The following is a 19,128-nucleotide window of genomic DNA, read 5'->3' on the forward strand; positions in this document are numbered from 1 at the left end:
GTTTTGAGCAATGATGTGTGTGGTTACTGTAGCGATAAACTTGTAACAACTGTCTGAGGTATTAATTTGAGGATTCTGTGCATGTATATTATTGCATTGACATTACCGCAGAAATATTTAGTGTGACCTTGAATTATACATTTTGTCAGGTTTGAGTTGTGCAGTGTTCAATTAAAGCATTACGCTTTTCTTAGGACAAAACGATCCAATCAATTTACCACATGCTTCACGCTTCCCTTTTCAGATGATATCGATGTTATTGTTGTAGTTATTCAGAGTAAGTCAAGCTGACTATCCCTGAATTATCTTCTTCCTCAGTTTTTTTTTGTTATAAATATGTTTTCTCTGTTCATGTCGCATGTTTTACTATGTGTCCATCCTCATATGTGCAGAAAAACATCTTTTTCATACTAGATGATATCTTCATTATTGCTATGTATTATGGTTGGAGCGGTGAGCTGTATATGTTCATTCAACTGCTCTAGTGGTCTCAGTTATTTATGTATATCTGACTCTATAAACTCACCACACTTTGAGAAAGTATTGAGGGATCTGATAAAACATCGTTTCGCAGTCTGTCACTTTGATGTTGAGACCGGTTTATCATATAGGATGAATCTGGACAGTTCTGCTACACAACTGTGAGTACTACACCTTTAATCTCTTCATTAATCTTTATTCAACTCCACAATAGTAAAAAAAGATTATGTAACGTCATTGAAGGCGACATTTTATATGTAATTCAAGCAACACCATATATAATACGTCTGTATTAATTGTAGCGCTTTGAACAGTACTTCTATAAATTGTATTTTAGTTTAAGTACGTGCATTCGCATGCTGTGGTATAACTCTGATGAACTTCCATATTTTATTTCTTTGCAATTTTTGCTCGTTCCTAAAAAAGACCGTTATCTTTTAACGTGCACCGAAAGGCAATGCAGCCAATTTTGAAGTAAGCCCTGATAAATTTCAAAATTTCAAACGTCTAACGCTTTAACAAAGTTGAACCAAAAATTCACTCATATGGTACAAAAGATAGAATAAGACACAACTAATTTTACATATTCTATATCATTCTTTAAGTAAGTTAACAGATAATTTCTTAAAACCCTTCCATTTGGATGAGAAAGCATCTGAAAAAAGCTAAACCTGTTGTAGCAATAAAGATTATTAGACTAGATTAGACTTATAGATTTTGATTCTGGACGAAATACGTTATGCAAACACGCATTTATCCGATTCGGAGCATTTTATTCCAGTCAAATTTGAATGAGTTCTACGCCTAAGAATAATTACTTGTACGAGCTTACAACACCAAAAATGACACACGATAAAGTTTGTGGCGTGTCAATCCGCGCGAGATGCGCCAACGCGTTTGACAGCAACTCGGAAACGTTGAGATTTATGAACGCGTGTTGGCCTTATACAATGACTTGCGGGGGCCAGCCGATGTATCAAGTCGGTGTTTCTATCCTCTATGGAAGTCTGCAACCAATTAATTAACTCCGGAGTAATGAAATAGTTGACTGATACTAGTTAAACTACGTGTGGTACTTGAACACAGCTCTGCCCCAACCTTCTGGTTCTACAGCAGGAGATCGCACGAAATCCATCTATTCATCACTGTTCCATATCCTGTGGAGCTTGGCATCTTTCATAAACAGTTTACTGACACAGAACCATCGATCGTTCGGTCACAGCCGGACTTCTTACCGACTGCGTTACAACTGCCCTTCAACAATATTACTGGTTAACTTTTTATCTATGCATGTATCTATCGCATATATAATTTTATAATTATAATTTCAAAAAGCTGTGCCTATGCGTGCTTTCTAGATTAGTTGCAGTCTGAGGGACTTTATTTAGGGAATCTTGCTGGAATGATTTCTGGAGTGTTATATTGTTGTCGGCAACACTGAATCAATCACATTTTGTTTGTAATACAATTTATGCTTTTTTTCACAGATGTGCAAACTAGATCTTTTTCGTTCAGATATGAATACATGGAATTCAATATTAATAGATCAAAATTAACGTTTTAAGGAAATCTACCCGCTTTGCAATAGCACTGGATTAGTCATGAGTGAGTGGGACATACCATTGTTGTGGGCATAACATGCTGGAGAAAATCCATGTATTAGCGTAGTGGCAGGTTTAATAATACAAACACTCGTACAAATTCTTTTAAAGATGGAACTACAGTATTTGTAATGACGGCGCTAAGTTGACTTGGCTTATGCATTTGACTTAATCGGCGGGCTGGTTCTATTAGCTGACGCAGTTGCTTGCATCTTCGTCGAAGGGTGTCGTTCTTGAACATAGCGAAGACATAGCTCTGCCCTAACCTTCTCGATCTACAGCAAGAGATCGCACGAAATCCATATATTTATCACTGTTCCATATCTTGTGAGACTTGGCGTCTTTTATGAACTGCTTATTGACACCGAGTGACCCGGGTCCCTCAAGTCAACAATATCCGGCAGTTCTGCATAACGAAATGGAGACTTGTTACCAAGAACTCCACGGTTCCGCCAGATATTTGATCTGTATGTGTTGTTTCTGGTCGTGTACTGTCTTTTTACATGATTTTTATGTTCTAGCAGACCAGCAGCCTCCACAACGGTTTACCGCCTCATAGTGACGTGGAGGTGCCTCTAGGCATCGAACTGCGATACACAGCGGAAGTTCGTCCTCAGGCAGGGTCTTCCAAGCTGAGAAGGAGTTCGACAAATCCGACTTGCGAATCGGAAGCCTAGCTAAGAGTTAACCACTGCTAAGATCCCCCGCCGTCTTGGCAAAATGTCGCAAAGTGGCTCTCTGATCCATATAGGTTGGGCGACGACCTGCGGTGAAAGCGAAGCTCGCCGTGGGAGGGCTGCTTAGTTTGCGGAAAAGTCCTTTGCCACTTCAGCATATTCACTGCCTCGGTGCCCTGCACACTGGGCCCTGGCGTCTCAGACGTCGGACGGTATAGCGATAGGTGAAAGGCGATCAAATCTCAGGTTGCTCAAGACGTCTTTGATTCTGGACCAAGGCGACACATGCACGACTTGTCATGGAGACTGTCTCTGACTGTGTACTTACAACGCGAGAACAGTGTCCACAGACGCTGACCTGCATTCCCTTCTCAGAGCTGCAGAGTGATCAAATTCCACGTGATTGCTTTGCAGGAGACCAAGTGCAGGAGCGACGTACGGGAGGTGAATGACGGCACACTCGTCATTCGTGGAGAGAAGGTTCCGTCGCGAAGTGTATGCGGTGTTGGTTTAGTAGTGCACCCATTTGTCGTCCATCTTGTTGATTCTCACGAGATCCTGTCACCTCGTCCGACCATTCCACGAATCCGTCCTCTGCGCCAAAAGCGCATTAGTATCATCAACTGCTACTCGCCAATATCAGCAGCTGATAAATCCGATTTGGACGCATTTTACAAGGGGCTGGAGGAAGTAGTCCGCAACGAGAAGTCATTCTACAAATTCGTTGTCGGAGTCTTCAACGCAAAACTAGGAAAGACTACAGAAGAGGAATACAGTATTGGAAGATTTGGACTAGGGGACCGGAATGAAAATGGCAATCGCCTCGCCGGGCTGTTGTCGCTTCCATCATAGGAACTCTCTTTTCTTGAAGAAAGATCATCGTCGGTGGACATGGGAATCACCAAATGGCCCGACTCGCGCGGACATCGACCACATAGTCACCAACCGGAAATGGTGTCTAATTGACGTCTCATTAGTACCATCCTTTTGTACTGGTTCTGATCACCGTCTCCTTCGTGCGAAAATACGACTTATCCACACGATGGAAAAGAACATCTGTTATCGGGAACGAAAGAGAAAAGGGCTCTTCTACGACGATTACGTACTCGAGGACACCTTGTCCCAAGGTGACTGGCACATCGAGAAGGACGCAGACGTGGACTACGATATGCTGCTCAGAGGATTATGAACTTGTGCTGAACGTACCTGGATGCCGCGTATGACAAACTTGGATCGAATTTCGAAGACCACCAAGGAATTGCTAGAACAAAGAAGGACTTGGGGGCTAGATCCAAATGCTTCGCACATTGAGCGGTTAGTAGCAAACGCTAGCTGCAGAAAAAGTGTTGCAGGAGGATACTTCGAAATATATTCAGAAGAAGATTTCTGAAGCAACACAAAGGAGAACGAGTCTATAGATATGTCGCAGAGATCTCCGTGACCACAATATTCCACTAGCCGTGTGGCTGAGCGAATATGGCTCTCGCACCTCTTCTCGTGACATGGAAATCGTTAGGGAGAGATTCTACTCGAACCTTTTGCGTTCATCAACTCCTGTGTCAAGCCCGATCATCCCTCCTGGCGAAGCTCCACAGCGGATTCTCCCTTCAAAAGTACGAGTCGCTATCAAGATCATGAAACCTGGCACAGCCCCCGGACCTGATTTTATATCAGCAGACTTTCTTCGGGCTGGGGGCCATCCGTTTCATGTAATCTTAGCAGCGCACATGACATCCTACCTTCAGAAAGAAAGGATCCCAGACCAGTGGCAGACCTCGCAAACCGTTCTTATCCATAAGAAATGTGACCGGGAGGATCTTCGGAACAATCTTCCGATATGCCTGCTGAGCGTGATATACAAAGTATTCAGCAGGATAATCTCCACGCTCATATCTAGGACGCTGGATGAAGCCCAGCCTCAAGAACAAGCGGGGTTCCGTCAGGGATTGAGCTGCTTGGACCACATCCAGACCGTGTCGAAGGTCATAGAGGTTTGCCGGGAATACCGCCTGCCCCTTACTCTAACCTTCGTCGACGGTGGGAAAGCCTTCGACAGCATAGAAACGAATGCAATACTGTCAGCGCTGGTCGATCAAGGTGTGGACGCGTCGTATGTGAGGACATTAGCCAATTGCTACGATCGATGCACCAAGATACAGCTAGAAGATACAGCTTTTCCACCGCTCCCTCACCATACCCATTGGAAAGGGGTACGACAAGGCGATACTATATCGTCGAAGCTGTTCACGGCTGCATTGCAATGGATAATGAAATCACTTTCCTGGGAAGGAAGGGGCATATGTGTTGATGGAAGTTTTCTCTCAAACCTTCGTTTCGCGGACGACATCGTTCTCTTTTCGAGCAGTACCATTGAAGCAAACGAAATGATGCTCAAGGAAGTGATTGAAGACGGGAAGAGAATAAGACTGCGAATAAACAAGAAGAAGAGATAGTTCTTGAAGAACGCCTTATGCGATGACGGAGGAGTGCAACTTGAAGGCTCCCAAATCGTGGAAACTTCATTATACGTATACCTCGGACGTTCTATGAACATGGAAAACGACTTGAAGGAAGAACTGAATAGAAGGACGGGACCAGAGTGGGCAGCATTCGTCCCGTCAGGGAAACTACGGACCAACTGTGGGACCAAGATCTTCGTGCCTATCTGTTCGACTCCACATTTCTACCAGCGCTCTTTTACGCAGGAAAGGCGTGGGCCTGCCACGTTTAGGAAACTGCTCACTACCCACAGAGCCCTTGAGAGATGTCTTCTGAAGTTCAACCGGCACAAAAAAACCTAGTCGGTCTTCGCAGCTCCAACTTAAGAGGAATGTCCCGTCTTCGTGACCCAGCGGAATATATATCGAAAACAAAACATAGATGGGCCAGTCACATCATGAGAAGAATCGACGATAGATGGACTAAAAGAACGCTAGAGTGGATCCCAAGAGATGATAAGCGCCCTCGAGGGAGAACGCCAACGAGATGGGGTGACGTGTTCCAGTAAAGACGGGCCATCTAAGTACCTAAGTAGACATTTTCTTCGTTAATATCAACGCATAATTGTTCTCTGCTGAATTTAGAGAGTAAAACAAGACACTCTATTTTCAGATCTCGGTAATGGGAAAAATCGAAAATCGAAAATCCAATTATGTTATATGATAAAATTTATAAAATATGAAAACACCTTTTGCCACCATTCAAAACAGAGGAAAATGTAATCGCTTTGCGGACCTTACATATGTTCATTGGAGTGGCTACAACGAAAGCAGTTGAAGGAGTAGACAGTTCTGAGAAAATAGAAATTACATCACAGTAGTTGTATTTTATTGGCATATTAAGCCATCAAGTTTCAAAGTAAAGGGCAATTAATGCAAAAATACATGTTTCAAGGCTATGAGATGATTTTCGCTATTTTAGTGAGCTCGACAGGCCAACAATATTTGTATCCGTACTGGAATGCGAGGATAAGTTTCACTGGTATGATGGATTCCCCACATATCGCCCGAGTTCTGTAAATGAGGGTAACATTATCATCACTATTAATCTTTTTATCTGTTCTTCTCTCTAGGTTGTATCAAAATTTAGGAACGTGCAGAAATGACTACTCTCTTTTTCTTGTGCTCAACAATAATACGATGACCCCTTATTTGTTACAACTCCCTCCGCAAAGAATTTCAACGTTCCCTAGCATACAGTTACCGGTAAGTGTTTCATGCATGAATTTCCTTTTGTGCTTCCCTGAAAAAAAAAATTAGTAGCTTATTTTAGTGGAGCTAAAGGAGAAAGAGAAGTTACACCGTAGCTTTGGCAGTGCGATAGCAGCAAAATTGAACTGTAAATCTCATATTTTAACCTATGAAGTGTATTAGAGTATTACTAAAAACTATTATCATCAGTTATTCGTCACCCTTCCAGAATTCCTAACATGTGCAGTGTTCTCTGTCACTGCCTCGCTGAATATGTGGGACAAGCTAGCACTGACCATGCTGTCGTCACACTAATATGCCAGCGAAATTTGTGAGCAGTAAGATAAATATAAAATATAATAACATGTAGTGCAGTGAAATAGTAATATTGTTTTAATTCCACACTTTGCATCTATGGATTGACATTTCTTGAAAATCGCATATCAAAAAACTCTCCATTCTTACGTATGCTAGCAAGTGCAGGAACTTTTTCTATATGAAGGGTATCATTCGTTTATAGTAAAATAATGCAGGGCCAGTTCCATAGTAGGTGGAAACGGTCAATTTTTCAAACCTAGTTGAATTGACGTCCCAAATGTGCACATCTGTAAAAACAACAGCATAGTAATTAGGTCTAAGTCGGAATTGCTCTAACAGATTGTGGGAAAATCCAGGAGGTATGGTTTTTCCTCCAGTGAAACGTTAAAAAAACGGTCACTATATTAGTTGAGCACAGTTCTTAAGGCAGAAAAAACAGGGAGTTAGAAGAGTTGCAATTACAAAAGTATTTTTATAAAGTGATTCTCGTCTTTTCTACAATTTATTATACATGTAGTATTCATATTTGTCTTATTGAACCGACACAATTTGCCTCTCTGTGTGTTCCTGTGCTGAAAAATCGAATTAGTTCCAAGTAATGTCCCAACACACCCAAGTTCAGTTCTACTATCCACAAAAATAACTGCTGCATGGAACACTACCTACCTCTTGATATAATTTTTTAGAGCTGTCGTTCGTCAAGAGAGTTTCGTGAAAATGTATTCATTTCAATTCTTTCTTTGAATTGCCTTCTTACATCAAAAAAAGAGTCGATGAATTATTTTGTATCTCTAATCAATTGTCGTGTTGTTGTAGTCAATTTGTTGTCAAAATCCTGAAACATGACCGCCTTCATTCTATTTATATTTCATTTATATTTGTTTAAGCTTATACTTTATATATTTATTTTTAAACTTTGCATTTCGTATCTACCAGATTTTAAATATTTTATTCCATACTCCGAACAAAATAACCGATTGTTCATGTTTTCGTTTTATTGAGTGAATGGCTATTCTGGAACATTCCGACCGTTCGCTCATAATGTTCCTCCGTGCTTGAAACCAAACGTGGTTCTTTTATTAATTCCGTTTTCGTTTTGCCTCTAGTTTCGTTTTTGTGGATTTTTTCATCCCCCTTTTCCGAGTTCGCCGTTCACTCTATATTAGTTTTCCAACAGTGAAGTTTTGAAAAAACGCACATCTCATTTCGCTAGTGAACTGGATGCAAATGAAATTTCTGTTGTAAGATACAGAGGTGAATTCGAAGTAATTTCTTGTAGGAAGCTTGCAACATCACAAACATAAGGAAAGATATTTTCACTGTTGGGATAAATTGAAAGTTATCAGGATCTATTTGATGAGAATGCAACAGTAAGGTTATTTGAAGACAATCACGTGGTAACAACGTTTTGGACTTAACTAGTCTTATGTCCGTCTTCTCAAACTGATTGAATATTATTTGACCATTCTAAATGTACTAATAATAAGGGTTCTTGTCCGTGACTAACAGATGATGAGCATGGTTCACTCTTACAGTCAGTTTAATAGCGCACTCAAATTCAAGTAATTTAACAAAGTTAGAATTAAAATGAAAGGTAAAACAGAAGCTGGCTGATATTCATAAAAATACTTTTGTTTTGTGCTCTACTGTTTTCTTCTCGAAGATTACATTACCTACCTTTTTATAGCCAGTGTATCACGAAACTGACGACGATGAAGTCCTTGTAGGTAAATATAGAGTTCAGGTGTTGATTACTAGTCTGCTCAATTCCCTCTAATCGTTTTGAAAATTGGCGTGTGACATGGCTTTTGTTCTTACGTAAAATAAATGAGGAGGCGCCACCCTTGTGTACGCGCCGCATCTACAAGCGAGCAGTAGAAAATTAATGAGTGCTTCTCACCAGCCTAGTTAAGTAAAACCGATGAATAAGCTGTAAAGGAAACCGGAGCGTGTCCAAGGGTAGCGCGTAATTCTATTTTAATGTATTACTATTCTAATTCTATTCGTAAATCTAATGCAGCTGTTTTATTGAAGTCGGCATGACTCCATGAAGGTCTAAGAATAAACGTTTCCCTCACCGAGTAGGGAAATTTCGCAACGCAAACACTGTATTTGCTTACAAAGATCCCAACGTTCTTAGTTTTGTGATACACTGCCTTCAACTAGGTTACTCATTAATGATGAATAATTACATAATTTTGTATCGGATGTGTCGGTGCTACGGACATCAAATGTAAACTTTTCGTTTACAAAATTAGCGGAAAGAATGCAGTAATTTGGTAAGTTACCTATTTCCCTCTTAGAGTTTTATTGAAGTCGGAATGATTCCATGAACGTGTAGTAGGCGATTTTGGATTCTCGATAACTATATAAAATTCTATCACAACAAATAACTCTTAGTTCTACTTAGCAGTAACAGAATTTCGGTGTGGTCAACTATAAATTGAATATTCTTCTGCACATAGCTCTAATCCAACGGATTTAAAAAAGAGTTCCAAGCAGAAGGCTATTACTACATTCCGAAGTCGTGCTAAATATAGTTATTTTTATGCAGTTATTCTCTGTGATTCAAGTCCTAGGACTTGCCAGTTGCTAAATTATCTAACACAAAAGTTCGAAAATCGCCATCGCCAAATGAAGCAAATTGCGCATTCAGCGAAGAAGTCATTTATGAAGATTGAAGGCGGAAGCTCAATTCTTTTGCATAACGGGTTACTGCGTTGTTCTTCCGTTATACAGCAGCACGTCTTGGACTTTGGTTGAAAAATAGTGCTTTGCTAATGCACACTTCTTCAATTATTTCACATTGAATTAGAGACTCAATTGTTATATGCGTATTGAAGCTACCTCGTGTGACAGAAATCTGGCGCATATATATATATATATATATATATATATATATATATATATATATATATATATATATATATATATATACGCGGCTAAAGCCGGGCTTCAGACTTGTTGTGGTGTTCGCTTCGCTCTCCTTCACTGATCAATGAAAATTAATGGTAGTGACATTTTCTATGAAATTAGACTTGTGTTTTTCTAATAACGCTTTCTTCCTCTTTTTTTTAGTCATAGATGAAAGTGGAAGATTTCATAGTTTTCTTTCCAAACGCATCTGTTCTAAATTTGGAAAACATTTAAACTTCAGCTTAAATATACTTCTATATAGGACTCCTTTGAATCCGATATAATATAAACACAATTTGGAAGCACTATTCGAAGTATGGGTTTTCCTCCTGTTTTCCCCCCAATAGTCATCACAGAATGATGTTTTAACGTAAACTGACATGAAAAACGTACTGTACTGATAAGGATCACGTTCCACGTGAATTTATATACGCTGCTGGCAACTATCTGAACAGCCGTTTCCATTGGTGTTTCCACTTTTTGAAGAAGATATGTTACTAACTTGAGGCAAACGTGCAAGGAAATGGATAGGCGGAGGAGTCATAGAGGTGGAACGCAACACGTGCATGCAGTGTTCTTGGATATTAAACGGTTGCAACGTCTCATTTACCTTTTGCGACATCACACGAAGTTATTCAGTTACTACTGCATCATGGCACACCAATTTCACCGTTGGACTCCATTTCATAGCTTTGTGGCCTTTGTGGCCTTTGTGGCTTTTGTGGCGTCGGCGCCCCAATCCGACTCCATGGGACCCGCCATCTCCACTTTTTAGCTTTCTGGCGTCGGCGCACCATCATGATATAATAATGTGTGTGTGTGCGTGTGTGTGTGTGCGTGTGTGTGTGTGTGTGTGTGTGTGTGTGTGTGTGTGTGTGTGTGTGTGTGTGTGTGTGTGTGTGTGTGTGTGTGTGTGTGTGTGTGTGTGTGTGTGTGTGTGTGTGTGTGTGTGTGTGTGTGTGTGTGTGTGTGTGTGTGTGTGTGTGTGTGTGTGTGTGTGTGTGTGTGTGTGTGTGTGTGTGTGTGTGTGTGTGTGTGTGTGTGTGTGTGTGTGTGTGTGTGTGTGTGTGTGTGTGTGTGTGTGTGTGTGTGTGTGTGTGTGTGTGTGTGTGTGTGTGTGTGTGTGTGTGTGTGTGTGTGTGTGTGTGTGTGTGTGTGTGTGTGTGTGTGTGTGTGTGTGTGTGTGTGTGTGTGTGTGTGTGTGTGTGTGTGTGTGTGTGTGTGTGTGTGTGTGTGTGTGTGTGTGTGTGTGTGTGTGTGTGTGTGTGTGTGTGTGTGTGTGTGTGTGTGTGTGTGTGTGTGTGTGTGTGTGTGTGTGTGTGTGTGTGTGTGTGTGTGTGTGTGTGTGTGTGTGTGTGTGTGTGTGTGTGTGTGTGTGTGTGTGTGTGTGTGTGTGTGTGTGTGTGTGTGTGTGTGTGTGTGTGTGTGTGTGTGTGTGTGTGTGTGTGTGTGTGTGTGTGTGTGTGTGTGTGTGTGTGTGTGTGTGTGTGTGTGTGTGTGTGTGAGAGAGAGAGTGTGTGTGTGTGTACGTGTATGTGTATGTGTATGTGTATATAGCATAGCATAGCAATGTATGCTAAAGAAACAGGTAGCAGCAAATTGAAAGAGCCCATTAATTGCTGGGTCTTTGAGAAGTCTTGACATTCTAACGCACAGTTTCTACCATGTTCATTTTAATTTTGCCATTTTGATCGTGAATCTCTACTCTTCTACAACTGCACGGGAACAATAGACAACTTTAAGCTATCAATAAACAAAATATTGGGTCGCTGGGCCCGAAACTGTAAAATGCAATTGAGAGCGAAAATAGGAAAAATGTGTAAAAAACTATATTAACCATACAAATGTCCGAATGACGTAGCGATTGCCGAATTCAACCGATATAGGAATCTCCGTAGGCCAGGTTCTATCTCCATCCATGCAGCTGAAGAAAACTGAATGAAAAAAAAAGAAAAAATTGAGGAAAAAATCTAAATTGGCACTTGTGCTGTTGCAGAATTTTCATGTCGTAGTGCAATCCTGGACTGGCGGGCCCGAATTCACCTACTGACGAGGTATCAACCCTTTCTGTGCACACATTTGGAGATCTTAGTAATGGAGATAGAGCTAGTGAGTCATTGTACTTTCTTCTCGATCTGCCCGTTCCGGTACACCTGCGGGGACTTGGTCATGATGGGAGGTTTCCGTATGCGCAGGAAGTTGCGACGATACGTGGAAGTTTGACACCAGCCATCCCCATGTGCCACCGATATACGACATACACGAAATTACGAATACAATGTTGTTGACCAGTGAGCGCATCGGTTTTATTAGAAGCAGGCCTTGTTTGGGGAAACTAACGGATTCAACTTTTAATAAATTATCATAATAAAGCTATTCAGAAGCTTAAAAATTATTATAGGAGTTTCTAAACATGATAGCTGTACGAACTAAGTTTCATAATCATAACGTGCAATCCTTGTGTTCGTGGTATGGTGACGTCTTCTTATTTGGCTACAAAAAGCTTTATCCTTATATCGGACAAATTATTCTCCGCCATATAAAGGTGTCTCGAAGGTCGCCAAGTGTCATTCAAGTTGTTGCTAAAATAACAGTCCTCTCCAGAAGAGATAGTTTCAGACGGGGAACTCAGACCGAAACGAAGTCTTTGTCTTTTGAAATCTCACTTCAAAGACAGCGTATCACGAAATTGACGTAGTATGGAAACTCCAGGCAAAACGTAGAGTTCCGACGGTAAACTACGGAAGCCAGCGTTGCTCCCCTGATCGTCGTAAAAAACGGCGTGGAAGACGACGTTCTTTCTTATGTGGTATGTTCAAGGGCACCATCCTCGTGCACACGCAGCGTCTACGAACAAGCGGTTGAAGATCAATTATGCCTCTTCGCCAGATTATTCAACTAAAAAGAATAAGTAGGCTGCTGAATAGAGCAGAACATGTTCAAAGAGACGTGTTCTAATGCACCTCGTAGGAACAAAAACCGCTCCCACGCCGTTTTTACAACGAGTAGGGAGGGTTATCGGAGCCACGCTGGCTCCCGTAGTTCACCAGCGGAAGTTAACGGTTTCCCTAAGGTTTCCGTACTGCGTCAAATTCATAATACGCTGCTTTTAATCAGTTAATCATATCTACCGTACGTGGACTTGTTGATGTCCTTCTGCCTAACTCGGTATTCGATATTACTCAAAATAGCTGATTTTTATGTCAGTGCTCTCAAAATAGCTGATCTTCATGGCTAACAACGCACATAATCCATCCAGTGAAACTATATTTTATTTAAAATAATGGATTTCGATACAGGTGAGGTTTATAGCTTTGCAGCTACTGGTTCATCCTCGCCCAAATTAACTGAATTGTACAAGTGTCCGTTCTCATATGCAAGATCTATTAAACTCATTTCTTTATTCAAATCAACCTGAACCAGATCACTTCAAAACCTTTGATATTTGTTTCGAACTTAATGTTCCAGTTTTTTGATGTTATTTTAATCGCAGAACAGAGCGAAATTGGTCATGAATCTATATAGGTTTTTTTTTTTGTGAAAACAATATCACTTTTCCACTTTTTTAAACTACAGCATTCCGTTTCTAATTCCAGTAAACGTTGCACACTTTCTGTGGTAACTCTCTCATTTGGGTTCACAAGAGAGATTTTTCGTCGAGAACAGTCTCCAATAAACTTAATTTAAAATAGCGACAATTTAATCTGTCGTGCTTTTTTATCTTTCCTTCTTCCTTCCATTTTTCTTCCCCTTTTCTCCTTTTTTTTCGCAATTTCCCTTCTTCTTTCTTTTTTGTGTTTTGCCCTTATCACGCTACTGGCCATTTTTACCACTTACCTGATGCTCTTTCGCCCACTCTCCCGCCAGTGTTGTTGGCACCGTACGTGACGTGACGGTTCCGTATTACTGGAATTGCAGTGAATGCAGAAATATCGAAAAGGCCAGTTTTAAGCAACCTTTTCGCTGTACGTGCTATTCCTAGTCTATTATGAACATCACCGTTGTGGATTTCGTCGAACTATGCTTCTATACTATACTTCTATACTATAACAGTTAAGAATAACGTCATTTCCATGACTTAAAAACGACGTTTTATTTTCTTCCTTTTAGATTAGTACTCGGTGATCTTGAGCTTTGTAATTCTGACAGCGGTTTTGCCTACTTTTCAAATGAGATAGCCAAGCGCGGTATTGTCGAAGAGAAGCTCAACTCTCGATTTTATTGCATTTCTTCCTAGCGTTTACAGAATCAACAATCTAACACTCGAGCATGTCGTCGAATGCTACTGTCGAGCATAAATATTTGAACATGTCGGAGATATCGGATGGTCAATGTCGCCATTTCTAATGGAGACGACTTCGCTTAGTGCCAATCGTCATTCACTGAGTGTTTTTAACGTTCAGACAAATGTCGAACCCCCATCGGCTTACCGCTCTAGTTGTTTCTTTTCTTCAAACGCTCGCACGACATCGTTGAATTACGAAGTGGTTCTGCAAATTTTGACTACATTTATTACGAAAAGCTGAGAAAAAAACGAAAAAGGTTCAGGAAAGGGTTCATCAGGATTTTGGTCGGCGTACCAGTAGCAACCTGTGCTCAAATTCGTCAAGGAGTTTGAAGCTTTAGGCCTTTCTGATTTGCTCTTATGAGATAAGTCCCTAAAAACAATATCAGATGAGCTCCTCTGAAACACTCTCGAAGGGACTCTTCAAATCGATGAAGGTGACAGTCATTGTATTTTGTGATGATTTTTGATCAAGCCGGGTAGTCATGGCTAGCGATGGAATCGCAGTTTTAATTTCACACAGCATCGCGGACCCTACAGTACACGGAAACCCCTTGGAAACCTCCACAGTATGAGACAGCAATTAAGCCTGTAATTCAAGCGATGGCAGCAAAACTATCCTCCTTCTTTTTCTTTTTTCCGATTATCCCGTTTTGTACTTGAATTACTTGACTTGATCGGCGCGCAGATTTCACGGCCTAACGGGATTATCCGCATTTTCGATGGGGTGAGTCGTCTTTGAACATAGTAGAGCCAATCCTGTTCGATCTTCGGCTAGAGTTCGCATAGAATCTACCAATTCCATGAACAGCGAAATTTACGTCTCGACTGAACTCCTTGTTAACGGCAACTGTTCAGATCTTCCTTCTCCACCTTCGCTCAAAACTTTCTCTTTTGACCAGCGACCTTTTCCAACTAGGATCTGCAATTATCCTCAAGCCAACTTGAACAAGACGATCAGAAAGTGATCAAAGAAGCGAAGAGGTTTTTTTGTGACCACTTCAGAAAGCCGGACAAGATGTTGACGTTTTTCACGTGTCATCCACCTCTACACCATGTCCACTTCCGAGTAAAGTTCTTAGTTATGGCATTCCAACGGCCAAAAGTAGCCTACCAGTCGTCTAAACAGCTTTCTCTCTATGCAGTCAAGCTTTTCCATCACCATCGACGGCGCTGCCCAAGCCCCCCATCCGATGTATCATGATAGGACGAATTGCGGATATGTAGACTTGCAGCTTGACTTCGTTGGGGATTATGGTCGACCACAGAGACTTGTTCAATTAGATGAATGGCGAACTAGCCTTAGCGCATCCTTGCTGAATATCTCTCTCTCGAGTTGCCATCTTTTTCCGGCATAGAGCCCAAATAATAGAACTCATGAAGATGGAGACCATGGAGACCATGAAGATCCACATCTGGTTGCGTTTATAAGGGCAGAGTAGCAGTCCGTAGGCTGCAGCTAATTTCGATGCAAGGTTAACAACATGTTGCGACCTCGCGCTGCTAGAAGCGAATAGTGCTACATCATGGGCGTACTTGAGCTCCACTAAGGGACGTATTGACGGTGCTAAAATGACATCGGCGTGACACTGTTCAACTGTTCTTCGCATTATGTCACTGACGGCAACGTTGAACGGAAAGGGTCTTACCACGGCCTCTTGGCTCACTCCAGTTTCCACTTCGAACGGTATAGAACATCCAGCTGGAGTTTGAACCGCAGCAGTTGTTCTTCTATTCATATTGTTTGTTAGGCGTACGAATTTTCCTGGGACTCATTCCTTCGGAAGCGCATGGATGCGACGGTCTCGATGAGAAGAGTCGAAAGCGGTTTTTAGGTTTAAAAAGCTAACTGTAGAGGCCTCGAATACCACTGCCACCCTTCAATCACTCTCCACACAATAAAATATGATCAGTCGTCGATCGACCAGCGCGAAACCTGGCTTGATCGTCACGTGTGGTTTCTTCGCGAAATCCGATTAGTCAATCCAGGATGATCCGTTCCAAAACCTTGTACAGCACACGCACCAGTGGTAAGTAACTGCTGGGTTCCCTGACGGATAGCTTATTGTGGAAAGAAATTATAATAGGGTGTCTCCACGAGTCAGGTATCCTTTCGTCAACACATATTGAATGGAAGACCTTCGCTATCTCACGAATCTCAGAGGTAGTAAGAGATTCCAGCTTTTTTGTGCTAATTCCATCGTCTCCGCCAGATTTTCAATTCTTAGTTTTTTGAATACACACCAGAATCGTCGGCTCTGCCGGTGGCTTTTCGCTGACCGCGGTGTATCTCTGTCTATGGGTATGCACGGGTTCAGAGACTGACGGCGCTTGTCGGTTCAGCAAAGTGTTAAAAGGCTCCCTCCAGATGGGCAGGGTTGCCTCCCCGACAGCGACCAAGTTGGCAGTGTTCAGGACAGGCGAATACCTCTTCTGCTATACTGCATTAGCAGAGTACAGGCTTCTCACCGGTTCTCATCCTTCCACCCCTTCTCAAACTCCTTCGCTCTTGACGTTCATTTGTTCCCACGATTACGTTTCAGCTGACGATGCAACCTCTTTCTCAAACGCTTCTCCTGGCCGAGGTCACCAGGCAACACATATAGAATTGTTCGCGGATATTGCCTCCGCAGATGTAAAGGCGATCTTCTTTCTCGGAGCTAAAATTGGGAGCGTTTTCTTTACAGCGTCCTGAATGCATTTAGAGAAAGAGTCGGCGTCATTCACTCTCTTCCTCGCCCGTAATCCAATATTGATCGACAATCGTTGGCGGATCTTCTTTCTGCATTCTGAGCTTTGGTTAATAATGAGCTCTCTGATACCTTTTCTGAAAACGCGCCATAGAGCTGGGAGAAACTGGGCAGTGGTCGGAGTGGTCGGAATCGAATGCGACAGCTCAGGATTTTCGGATATCTGACAAAGCGATGTTCCTCGTCAGAAACGTAATCGAGCGGAAGATGTCGAAGCATTTCGACATCTTCCGCTTGCGCTGCTCTTCTGGCGTTAATAGCGTTGTTTCTTGCCATGCAGGCTAATGGCGTCGATGACTCCTCTCAAACGTGAATACAATGATGAAGTTCGTCTGCTCACAAACGTCTGTTTTTTCGTTGTCCGATGTTTGCTCCATGGGGTCTCCAAGCACATCCAATTGTTGTTCAAGTCCCATCTTTGCTTTCTCATCAATTCTTACAAATGCCACCTGCTCGCTTGGTATCTTGGAAATCAGGGCGTAGAGTTCATCATAAAACGCGTCCTTGTTGTAGTCCTCAGCCGTTTCCGTAGGTGCGTGACCACTTACGGTTAGAGTTTGAGTCCTCTGCGATCCCGTAACCGTACAAAGGCACATCATTAAGGCTTTAATCCGAACTCCTCCATCACGTTGTTATGATCATTCCCAATAGCTATTGCGCGGCCTCCTACTTCCCTTTCATCGTAGTATATGGTGTCATTATCGATACTGGTGAGAGGGCGATCCATGATGCGCGTTTCCTGCAATGCGGCGAACAGTGGATGCAGACATCGCAGAAGTCTGGATGAAGCGGCTTATTGGAGTTCACTTGACGGCGATCAGCAGTTCAGTGTTACGAGACGGATGCTTGTTGCCAAAGATTCCATGCTCACTTCATGCAGTTGACCTTTCAGGTTGCGGGCTTTTGGCGATGTGCCTGACGACAGCACCTTTTTGCAATGTATGGGAGTCTTTCGACATATAACAGTGCAGCTTAGCTCATACGTTCCCAATGCGTACACTCAAGTGCCTGATTACGTTTAAAACAAGGAAGACTCCCACTTGCAGGTGAAAATCAGGCTTGTATACGCGGCCCACTTGAGTGTTAGATTTTTAAAAAATGAAGTCCAAATTACCTGTTTTTTTTATGGTTGCCACTATACAGATACTTTCCACAACACAACAGTTTAACGAGTTTCAGAAATGTGAATTAAGCAGTTTTATCGGAATACCATCTGACCCCGTTGCTTTTCAGAGTATGATTATCTGCGTAGCGAATCCTACGTATTCGCACTTGAAAACGACTAAATTCTTGTACTGACTCACACCTAAGGTCGTCACGCTGTCACTTCACGGCCTTCCTCGGGTCCGCCTGAAAGTCTCAGTATTCCAGAAAAGAGTTCCTCGACGTCCCTGATGGTTGAGAGATGAAGATGAAGATGAGGAGTTGTTTTTGTCCATCTTCCTATTGAGGTAGTCTGCGTTTTTCCTCATGACTATCCATCATCCTATTGAGGTAGTCCGCGTTTTTCCTCATGACTGTCACTTTCTTTGCGTTCTTTTCGCCTTCCAGTAATTCGGCCAAATTTCTGCTGTCTGACGAGCCCTATTAGAAGCACTTCTTCTCAAAGAGCTTCATTTCTACTTCCTTTATCTATCACTGCGCTTGCTTCCATATCTCCCGTCACTGTGGCGTCGTTGTCGTGAACTCATAATAAGCGACTTTAGCGACATTTTGAGTTGCAATACGAGCAGGAGTCGCCATCGCAGCTCCCAACACATATAGTTAGGTCATAACGACATGAATCACGAGTGTAGTTGCGGTGCATTTCCGTACGCGCTCGAAACAGCGCGTTGGAGGAAGCAGTTGGAACCAAGTTGGGACCATCGCAAACTGCAGCGATGAGCGGTGCCAGCAAGAGTTTTACCACGCTTCATGAAAGCGCCTCCAGGGAAGCTACGCACGCAGTTGCGTACGTGGTTCATGTCGTTCTGATCCTACTATGACTTTGGCATCGTTCTTCCTTCCATCATCACGTGATTCGAGCTGGCTCGTAAGTCACTGTGGTATTCTTTGGTGGCAGAAATTGGGCAGATATTCACAAGGTAGCCCTTTTGTGCTGAGGCGAGCATTTGGCGGAAAGCTTCCTATTGGAACGAAGACATTTATCGTTTGTATGAGTAATCAGTATATCATATGTTCATAGGCCGACATATGCGGTTAACGAGGAGCCACCGACCGAGTCGGAGGTCTTGGTCTGTATTCAAAAAATGAAGAATGGAAAATCTGGTTGAGACGACGGGATTAGCGCAGAAATGCTAAAATATCTTTCTCCATCTGGGATTCGTGAGATGACAAAGATCATCCGTGCAATATGGGTAGACGAAAGGATACCTGATTCGTGGAGACACGCTACCATAATTCCCATCCACA

At 42.3% G+C, this 19,128-nt stretch overlaps 4 protein-coding genes across 5 annotated transcripts; 2 read left to right on the plus strand and 2 right to left on the minus strand.

The window, feature by feature from the left end:
• Positions 1–414: 414 nt before the first annotated feature.
• On the plus strand, positions 415–9,446 carry RB195_021927 (uncharacterized protein; the record flags this gene model as incomplete). 2 transcript variants are annotated; one of them, XM_064208872.1, is made up of 6 exons in its annotated part: positions 3,969–4,072; positions 4,188–5,157; positions 5,221–5,357; positions 6,179–6,282; positions 6,347–6,462; positions 6,530–6,538. In XM_064208872.1, the coding sequence occupies 6 exons, from the start codon at positions 3,969–3,971 to the stop codon at positions 6,536–6,538; spliced, it is 1,440 nt and encodes a 479-aa protein (XP_064064754.1). The 2 variants fall into 2 exon arrangements, with proteins under 2 accessions (XP_064064752.1, XP_064064754.1); XM_064208871.1 differs by lacking the exons at positions 3,969–4,072; positions 4,188–5,157; positions 5,221–5,357; positions 6,530–6,538 and adding exons at positions 415–641; positions 9,345–9,446.
• Positions 3,570–3,947, plus strand: RB195_021928 (uncharacterized protein; the record flags this gene model as incomplete). The annotated part of the gene is made up of 1 exon (XM_064208873.1): positions 3,570–3,947. One exon carries the CDS (start codon positions 3,570–3,572, stop codon positions 3,945–3,947), a length of 378 nt encoding a protein of 125 aa, XP_064064753.1.
• Positions 9,447–15,246: 5,800 nt separating the features above from the next.
• Positions 15,247–15,705, minus strand: RB195_021929 (uncharacterized protein; the record flags this gene model as incomplete). Its single annotated transcript, XM_064208874.1, has 1 exon — positions 15,247–15,705. One exon carries the CDS (start codon positions 15,703–15,705, stop codon positions 15,247–15,249), a length of 459 nt encoding a protein of 152 aa, XP_064064755.1.
• Positions 15,706–16,997: 1,292 nt separating this feature from the next.
• RB195_021930 (uncharacterized protein) lies at positions 16,998–17,315 on the minus strand (the record flags this gene model as incomplete). The annotated part of the gene is made up of 1 exon (XM_064208875.1): positions 16,998–17,315. One exon carries the CDS (start codon positions 17,313–17,315, stop codon positions 16,998–17,000), a length of 318 nt encoding a protein of 105 aa, XP_064064756.1.
• Between the last annotated feature and the right edge of the window lie 1,813 nt (positions 17,316–19,128).

This window comes from Necator americanus, chromosome X (assembly GCF_031761385.1).
Source record: "Necator americanus strain Aroian chromosome X, whole genome shotgun sequence".
NCBI lineage: Eukaryota > Metazoa > Nematoda > Chromadorea > Rhabditida > Ancylostomatidae > Necator > Necator americanus.